The 9,639-nt window shown below is 54.3% G+C and overlaps 1 protein-coding gene across 1 annotated transcript; it reads right to left on the reverse strand.

Annotated features, from left to right (window-relative positions):
- Window positions 1-1,485: 1,485 nt before the first annotated feature.
- On the reverse strand, window positions 1,486-9,311 carry PKS6 (type I polyketide synthase; the record flags this gene model as incomplete). Its single annotated transcript, XM_083189607.1, has 5 exons — window positions 1,486-2,664; window positions 2,736-8,819; window positions 8,905-8,991; window positions 9,076-9,162; window positions 9,306-9,311. 5 exons carry the CDS (start codon window positions 9,309-9,311, stop codon window positions 1,486-1,488), a joined length of 7,443 nt encoding a protein of 2,480 aa, XP_083053466.1.
- Between the last annotated feature and the right edge of the window lie 328 nt (window positions 9,312-9,639).

A 9,639-nucleotide genomic window follows, 5' to 3' on the forward strand; every position in this document is an offset into this window, starting at 1 on the left:
GGGAAATGGCCAGCTACGCATCTTTTCTACGCATCCTTCTTTCGGCACGCCAGAGGGCCTACTGGGATTACCCCGTACCCGGTCCAATATTGGTTGCATGTCCGTAGCCTGCAACATCTTACCTGCATCTCCTTGGCTGTGTGTCAAGCTAATCGGTACGAGTACTGAAGTATCTTGCAAGTATCATGCAAGGATCCGAGCGAATTATCTGCTTTATCTATGTTGGATACTTCTGGAGCGGTATTCGGTTCGCCATTCCGCCGGAATTATTACAAACTCCAACGACTCCTACGTACTATGTAACATACTCAACTCCTTACCAGTGGTGGGGGAAGTGCTTTACCGGTAGCTTACCACACTTCGGGGGATATTGCACGAGTACTACGTATGTATGTAAGAACTTTGTATGACAATGCGGAGTATGGAGTAGACGTTTGCTGACGGGGAATGCTTCCTTGTGGGGCTTGTCAGCTTACACCTGCAGATACGGGGGAGTCAGGTTCCGTGTCCGGCCCTGGTACTATGTATGTAGCACTGGTTAGCATGGTTGGAACATATTCCTTCGAACTTTGTCGGCGTACTGACGAGTACATGTCAATACCTCGTACAAGCGTATGCATCTCGACGGGTCTCGAAGGTTTCGGCGCGCTAGCCGATATTCCTTCAGGATCAACTGAAGATTACTCAACTGCTATGTACCGTACCGTGACAACGCGCCGAACCCAGTTCTGTGCCCTGGCCAGGTATTCCCCGTGGCCCCAACCTGCTACGTACACCCCACCATATGGCGCAGCAGTTTAGCGTTAAAAAAAGGTTTTGTGGGGCGATGGGATGCAACTCAATGCAGTGTCAGTGTCAAGGTGTGTAGCTAGCTACCATGTAGATGTACGTGCGGGTCCTGTGGCAGAATGCCACCGGGCTCCATCTCACGACAGGTTTCATGTCACGACGTACAGAAACGTACATACTACGTACTGTTGCATTCATCCAGTGTCGTTCTGTAGGTATGTACTGTCCGTCTCCATTCCCTCCGGGCCTCCACATCACCTCATTCGCCTTTTTTGGGTGAGCGAATATTAGTTAGAGCCTGGTACAAGCATGAGCTGGCTGGCAAGATAACACGCGGGAACATCACCAGCCACTGATATTGGAAACCCTATGTAGCTTTTAATGCAAATAGTGCATTCAACCCTGTTTAGCTGGAAAACAACCTGGAAAGGCCGAAATATCCTAGAACAGCTGGGGCCGGGCATTATCTAGGGACTGGCTATATCCTCCTCGTGTGGCATCGAAATAAGTAGTCGCTTGAAGCGTACATGCAGTCTGCCGTTGGAAGAAAACATGGCATTGTACGTAGCACAAACTTGACAAGGGAATTCCAGCCATCGACTGTAACCCCATATGTAGTCTAAAGAACGGTATCCGTACTACTATATCAATATCAATCAACATAAACATACCCTACGTACGACTACACGCACTTGATCATTCTTCTTCAGCTGCCTTCCCTTCTTCCTCCTCGTCTTCTGACTTGACCTTGACAAGTCGGGATCCCTTGGCCACAATCTCGGCCAGCTCATTGATGCTGCTCGTGTTCCACATGACTAGCAGCGGCAGGTTGACTTGGAGGTAGGCACCAATCCAGTTTCTCAACTCAACACCGACAAGCGAGTCCAGACCATAAGAGTCCAGACTTCGTGCAGGGATAATGTCGTCGGCATCGATGGCGAGGATGGTTGCCAGTTGCTTGACAATGGCCTTGCAGACCTCATCCACGGCCTCCTGGAATGTCGTCGCAGCCTGAAGCGCCACGCCCACATTGTCAGCACCACCACCAACTGTCTTGCCCCTGGCCTGATTCTCTGATCCGAAAATCTGGGCAAGCCTCCTGTCATTGGCCCAGCGGGCTTCTCCAAGATCGCGCTCCGTACCGTTGGGCAGTATGCCGAGGGATGACTGGGTGTAAACCGTCTTGTGTTGAACAACATGGTCGAGATGGGACAAGAATTCGACCATGCCAAGGCTGCCGAGCCCGTTCTTTCGGAGGTTCATAGCGACCTCTGGATTCTCACTTACGTAGCCGGCTTCGACAATGGCGCCGATATTGAGCGCGTAGGCCGTCAGGCCCAAACGCCGGCGGTAGCGAGCGATGCCGTCCTGGAAAGCGCAGGCCGAAGCGTAATTGCCGGCTCCAACGGTGCCAAGCAATGATACTACCGACGACAGCATAATGAAGAAATCCAAGTCATGGGGCAGAACCTTGTGCAGGTTCCATGTGCCTTGTATCTTAGGGGCCGTGACCTTGCACCACTGCTCAAGGGTCATATCTTCCAGCAAGACATCTTGCAGTACCATCGCAGCTTGGAACATACCGCGAATGGGGGGCATGGTTTTCTGAATCATGTCCACGGATTGCTTCAGTTGTTCCTCTGAAGTCACGTCGCACTTTTCGACATGGACTGCGACTCCTTCTGATGCTAGTCTGTTGAGAAAGTTCTGAGTATCCGGGTCGGGTCGGGCAGTCCTGGAGAAGATGACGATATGGCGAGCTCCCTTTGCTGCCGTCCAGTCGACAACTCGCTTGCCCAGGCCTCCCAAGCCTCCGACGATAATGTAGGTCGCTTCCGAGCTGAGCTGAGCGGGTGTAGGCTTTGATGGAACAACCTATATTGGAAAAAAAATATGTCAGTCAGTATGTTGTCCCCTCTAGGCAGGGCTGTCTTCCATTCACTCACCTGAACTTTATCCTCTGGCTCCACGGTCAAGATTACTTTACCTGTGTGTTTGCCAGCTTGAATTAGACGGAAAGCAGCTGCCATTTCCGAGATCGAATACTTCATCAGTCGCACATGCTGCACGGCTCCGTTGGCGAAGAGCTTCATCACCTCTTCCAGAAGATGGCTCGCCAGACTCGTCTTGGTCGCAAGAATGTGCGCAAAGTCAACGTAGGCAAAAGTGATGTTCTTCAGCAGGAACTCCATGGGCATGAGAGCATCCTCCATGAGATCCTTGCGGCCAATCTCAACGAACCGACCGTGTGCTGCCACTGTATTGCACGACTCGCGGAACATTTCTCCTCCGAGAGAGTTGAGGACCACGTCCACTCCGTAGCCGTTAGTCATAGCGTGGATCTTGTCGCGGAAAGTCGTGGTACGGCTCGAGAAGATGTGATCTCTCGGAATGTTGAACTCGGTATTGAGCAGTTCCACCTTGGCCTCGTTTCCGCAAGTGACAAAGATCTCGGCGCCGAGATGATGGGCCAGCATGATCGATGCCTGCCCAACCGCGCCGGCAGCCGAGTGGATGAGGATACTCTCCCCCTTTTGCAGCCTAGCAATGGTAACCAAGCTATAGTAAACAGTGCTCCAGACAAGGGGCACTGAAGCCGCCTCGGCAAAGTCCATGTCCTGGGGAATCACATGGCAGCACGAGCCGTGAACCACGGGGTAGTTTGTGAATGACTGGGAATACAACGCGCAAACGCGGTCTCCGGGCTTGAACTTGCTGATCATGTTGGCCCCCACCTCCAGCACAAGACCGCTGCAGTCGTTGTTCATCTTGGTGATGCCCTCCAACTGGCCCGAGGCAACCAGCACATCCTTGAAGTTGACGCTGGCAGCGCAAAGCTGCAGCCTAACACAATCGGGATCCAGTGGCCCAGAGATCTCGGGGTTGTCAACCCAGCGGATGGTGTCGAGCACACCTGGAACGCCCAGCTCTGCCGACATGGCTCTGTTGTTGATAAATGGAGCCTCTTCCGAGGTAGACCTGCCCAGATCCCGGCTGACGTACTCGTCAAAGCTTGGCTCCGAACGAACACGGAAAACGTAGAGCTGGCCCTCCCTCTCCAAAAACTCCAGCTCAACATCGTCGATGGGAAAGTTCATGTCAGCCGTCGGGCTGTTTAAAATGGTCGACAGGGCACCAATACCAGTCTCCAATTCGCCTTCGAGCTCGAGAGTAGCTAGGCGCACAGAGGAGTATTCATAGCGGACCGATCGGACGAAACCGTATATCCAGTCGCCACTGGGTCGCTGTTCCTTATCCTTGGCCGTACGCATCACGAACACGACGACCTTGGAGCCAGCGACCCTCGCCTTGAGCGAGTCAAAGAGTGGGCCATCCATGTCCCAGGCCACACGCTCGCAAAAGTCGGGCATAATGATGCTCACTTTGTCTCCAATGACAGATGGAGAGGGACCACAGGCCTCCACTGAACGGTCCCAAAGCTCCTTACGAAGCTCTTCTGTGAAGCTAGAGTTGATCTCTCCACCAAAGGATACAATGTCAACATCCAGGGGCGCTGCCGGAGAGACCTGGGGCGGGGTTTCAACCACAAAGACGTTGATGGAGCCTCCCTCGGCGACAGGCCAGTCCTCGAAGATGGGTCCATTGTGGACAAAGCCATTCTTCGAAAGCTTCTCGATCCATTGGGGAACGGTAAGCATAGGCGAAAGCGTCCGACCCTCGTTGACACCGGCCCACCAACCAGCGAGCGAGCCAAATACAAGACCGTAGTGGGGAAGATCCTCGGTAGGCTCCATCAGGATCAGCTTGCCGCCGGGGCGAAGCAGCGACTTGACGTTTTCCAGGACAATATCGAGACAAGGGGTAGCGTGGAGGACATTGGAGGCGATGAGAACATCGTAGCTGTTGGGCTCAAAGCCGTTTTCCTCGGCTGTCTTCTCGACGTTCAAGGTCTTGTACTGGAGAATGCCTTCAAAGTCCGAGAGCAGCTCTCGTGCGGCCGGGAAGAACCCTGGCGATATATCGGTGAAATCGTACCTGGACGCCAGCACTCTGTTCGGGGCTTGCAAAGCCTGCAAGACGGGCAAGGTGGCTGATCCGGTGCCGGCGCCGACCTCAATGATCTTCATGTTGGGATTCATACGACCCAGCTCGCCCATGTACGCGGCGATCTGATCGATGCAGCGAGGACTGCCACCTTCCTTGTAGAGCCCACTGAGAAGATTATCTTCGTTCAGGATGGACAGGGCATGGGTAGTTCCTCGAAGGATGTCACCCAAGCTTTGACCCAAACGCCGTGCGACCTGTGCGGAAACGCTACCATCTGCCTCTCCAGCTTTGAGAAAGTCTAGATCGGGCTCCTGGTTGGAGAGGGTCTTCATCCAGTTATACCAGCTGCGCTGATATCCTTCGGCTACCTCCTCTGCCGGGGTGGAGGCCAGTGCTTGCTTGACGTACTTCACAGTGAGGGCCTCCAGGCCCTTGATTTCCTGCATGATGGACGTCTCCTTGAGCGAGGCTTTGCAGACTTTGTCCATGTGTTTCTGTGTAGTCTTGGGCATATAAGTCACCCAGTCTGTAACATGGCACAAGTCTCGTCTACCACCTTTGCCGATGGAGACGTCTGGCAACTTGGTTGCCACCACTCCCCAGGCCTGCACGACCATGTTGTCCTCCTTCTGTTTCTCGTAAATGCCGATGTCGAAGGTAAGAACCTTCTCAGTCAGTTTGGCGTGACAGGTCACCTCTTGGATCGGCTTGCCCGGGTCTTGTTCGGCTACAATCATCTTCTCGATGAAAGTGGGCACAACAGGGGACTTGTCATTCTCATCAAAGATGAGGACTCCCATCATACCGTGGTACAGAACAGCGTCCATGACACCGGGGTGGATGGTGTAGTTTGTACGAGAGGGGCCGGCACTGGGAGCGGCCACAAACGACGAGTCTGCAATGCATGCGCCGGGCGCGATCTTGATATCAGTCAGGTTGTCGAATGGCGCGGTCCAGTTGACGCCAATATCCCTTGCCCTGTGGTAGAATTGCTTGGCTGGAATATGTTGGGCGTGCGGTGGCAGCGTGATCCGGGTAGGGACAAAGCCATCATCCTGGGTGGCAGACTCCGACTTGAGGACAACCTGTAGGAGGCCACGGCAATGCTCGGACCAAACGTCGTCGGCGGATGTGCTGAAGATACGGAACTCCTGCCATAGTTGGGACGACTTCCTCGCCGACAATGCCTGGGGCCGAAGGGATAGGCTGATCTCCAGGTTGGGCTTATTGTCGTCCATGACCAGCGCCTGTGACAAGACGACGTTCCGTAGGATGAACCGGTCAATCGTTGCCTGGGGATTGCGCATAGCCGTGTCCTGTCGTGTCGCCTGAAAGACCATGGCGAGGTATGCCGTGGCTGGGAGAATCGTCTGCCCCTGGATAATGTGACCACTCAGCCAGGGAACGTCTGCCAGGTTGAGGAAGCATCGCCACCTGGGCTCTTGGGGGTTGTTGTCGTGGATTAGACGGCCCAGCAGCTCATGGGGGAGGAATGAACGATGTTTGTACGCCCTGGATACTCGACTCTCGTGCCAGTACGACTTGGAGCGGTCGAACGGATAAGGGGGGAGATTCGACAGGAGTTTCGGGGCCGTTTCGAACCCGGCATTGGCTCTCCAAAAGGCGACGGGGGATCGTTCCAAGTACAGGGAACGGAGCATCTCCATCAGGCAGAGCTGGGCATCCTCACCGCGCTTTAGAGACCCAGCATAATGAATCTTGGCCGCCTCCCCGGTGAAAGTCCTCACGGTCTGCTTGATGGGGCTCTCCAGCTGGAAGTGGGATCCCAGCTCAAGAAGCAAGTCAACCTTGCGCGTGCCACCTTCCCCCGTGCACGTCTTCTTCAAAGCGTCAGTAAAACGAACAGGTGATACTAGATTCTGCACCCAGTAGTCCCGACTGATGGGCGTATTTCCGACTTCCTCGCCCGTGACAGAGGAGGCCATGTTGATATCAGATGCAGGCACGCCACCAGATACATCCTTCAGAGCCTCGTGGTACTTGCTAGCAACCTGGAGCATCTGAGGCGAGTGGTAGGCAGCTCCCCCGGTACGGAGAAGTCGATTCCAGATGTCCTGCTCGTCCAGTATCTGCTTCAAGGATCTGATGACATCTTCATCTCCAGATACCGTCACGCTCGCAGGGCTATTAAAGCAGGCAATAGCTATCTTGCTGGAAGCAGTAGCACCCAGCTGGTCGATAGACTGCTTAACAGCCGTCGCCGATGCCCCGACAGCTATCATGGCGCCGGCCTTGCCCTTGTTTTCCTTTCTCAGATCACTGGTCAGCCGACCACGGTGATATGCCACCGTGACGGCATCCTCAAATGAGATGGCTTTGGCGCAGTAAGCAGCAGCAATTTCTCCACTGGAATGGCCTGCCACAGCGCTCGGAATTACCCCCAGATCTTTAAGTGTGTCCACGAGAGAGATTTGAACCGCTGTGGATATGGGCTGTGCGATACAAGGATCCTCCATTCGGCTCTCCGAGGGCTCCTTGAGCAGCTCCTCAAACAGGTCCCACGAGCTTCCACATGCCTGCAGACATGCAGCTGCCCGCTTCATACTGGCCGTAAAGGTTGGCCATGTGCCCAGAAGGCTCTGGCCCATCCGAGGATATTGGGCACCTTGGCCACTGAAAACGAAGCCGATGCGCGGGGTTGTCTGTTGGCTGGCACGCGGGATGGCCTCGTTGGATAGCTTCGTAAGCTGCGCAACCAGGTCATTCAGGTCAGAGGCGACAATTCCGACCCTGTTCTCCATGACAGACCTCCTGCTCAGGGTGTAGGCGAGGCGGCCCAACAGTACGTCAGCGTCAGCCGAATCCGCTTGGCTCTCAAGATACTTGGCCACATTGGATGACATCTGTTGGCACGACTTCTCGCTGGCAGCGCTAAGAACAAAGAGCCGTTCTTTAGCCCTAAGAGCACCTCCAAGCACTTTATCATCATTGGTGGCTGGAAGCCCTTCGATCTGACCTGTTGTCTTCTCCAGGGCGACATCCGCGGCGTCTATAACGACGTGGGCGTTGGTTCCGCCATAGCCGAAGCTGTTCACCGAAATTCTCCTGAGTGGCTTAGACTCGAGAGATGTTGGGACTCTAAGCTTGAGGTTGTCCAGGTCAATCTCCGGGTTCGGTTGCTCGAAATTGACCTGAGGCGGAATCATGTTGTTTTCGAGCATCAAGACGGCCTTGATCAGACCGGTGAGACCGGCTGCACTCTCAGTATGACCAATGTTGGCCTTGATAGAGCCAATGGGCAGGGGAGAATCCGACTGTCTAGCAGCACCAAGGGCCTTGGCGATCGCCCGGGCCTCGATGGGATCGCCCACCGAGGTGCCCGTTCCGTGGGCCTCGACATAATCTGCGTGCGGCTCCAGGCCGACCTGAGCGTAAGCCTTCTCAATGGCAGCGGATTGAGCCGCAGCACTTGGAACGGTGATTCCATTTGTCTTTCCATCCTGGTTGGCTACCGAATTTCGGATAACAGCGCGGATTGGAAGGCCCTGCTTTTTGGCCTGCGAAAGGGGCATAAGAACGACCCCCGAGCACCCTTCGCCTCTGCCGTAGCCACTAGCGTCTTTGGCACGGTGGTCGAATGAGTACGACTTGCCAGTCTTGGAGAACATGCTGAACTTGTTTTGGTAGCCATATCGCTGCGGATCGAGTTGAAGGTTGACGCCCGCCACGAAGCATTTGTCTGTCTCTCCCATGCGGAGACTGTGCACGGCTTGATGAAGGGCTACCATACTGGCTGAGCAGCCGGTGTCTAGGGTCATACTAGGGCCTCTGAGGTTGAAACAGTAAGAAACACGGTTTGAGGCAATGGCCGCCCCGACACCGCTGGCCTGATAGATGGGCGGAAAGTCGGCATCTCTGAGGAGCATCTCCTGGTAGTCCGAGGTCCACTGGCCAACATAGACAGCAGTGTTGGACCCTGAGATCTGGTCAATGGTGAGGCCAGCATTTTCAAAAGCTTCATAGGCAATTTCGAGAACCAATCTTTGTTGAGGGTCCATGGCCTAAGGTGGCAGGCGAGCCAAGTACTGTTAATTGGATACTCTTCACGCTGACCTGTGATCACATTGGAATAAGAGGGGGGCGTACCGTTGCTTCTATTGGGTTGACTCCAAAGAAGGAAGCGTCAAAGGCTTTGATATCATCTTTCAGAAAATGTCCACCGTCTGTGCTTGTCTGGAGAGCAGGTCATCAGTGGTACATTCTATACAGGGCCAAGGTCGGACTGCTGGACTGGCCCTGGTATGTGGTTGTCCTTACCCTTCCGGGTTTGCCTTCAGTAGTGGTATCATGAAACCCCTCTTGGTTCCATCGGTCCTTGGGCACCTTTGACCACGCCGAACGACCCTGAGTGAGCAATTCCCACAGCTTTTGCGTATCAGATGCGTCTCCGGGAAGCCGGCAACTCATGCCCACCACGGCGATGGGCTCTAGATGGGCCCCAACTGAAGGGCTCCCATTGACAGGCGTACTGCCATTGACAGGCATACTGCCATTGACAGGCGCACTGCCATCTACAACTGTAGTGCCATTCATGGCACGCGAGGGCCCGAGTGAACCCATAATGCTTGATAGAGAAGAAAAAATGTATAATAGTCAATGTGTGAGAGAGATCGGCCTCCCAACTCCGAGCAAGAAGAATGAGTCTCCCGCATTATAAGTGGAAATCGCCAGCTCTCCTACGTACCCACACCGCGCCGCCATCAATGCGACGTTATCCTAATGATGGACGTTGGGAACTCCCTTTAGGGATCCATGTATACGAATTTCTCACATAGTCCCGGAATATTGTCCGACCTTGGCGCAGCTCGGAATCCATCGAAA

The sequence above is a fragment of the Amphichorda felina genome (assembly GCF_050947745.1).
Source record: "Amphichorda felina strain 45539 chromosome Unknown scaffold_1, whole genome shotgun sequence".
Lineage (NCBI taxonomy): Eukaryota > Fungi > Ascomycota > Sordariomycetes > Hypocreales > Bionectriaceae > Amphichorda > Amphichorda felina.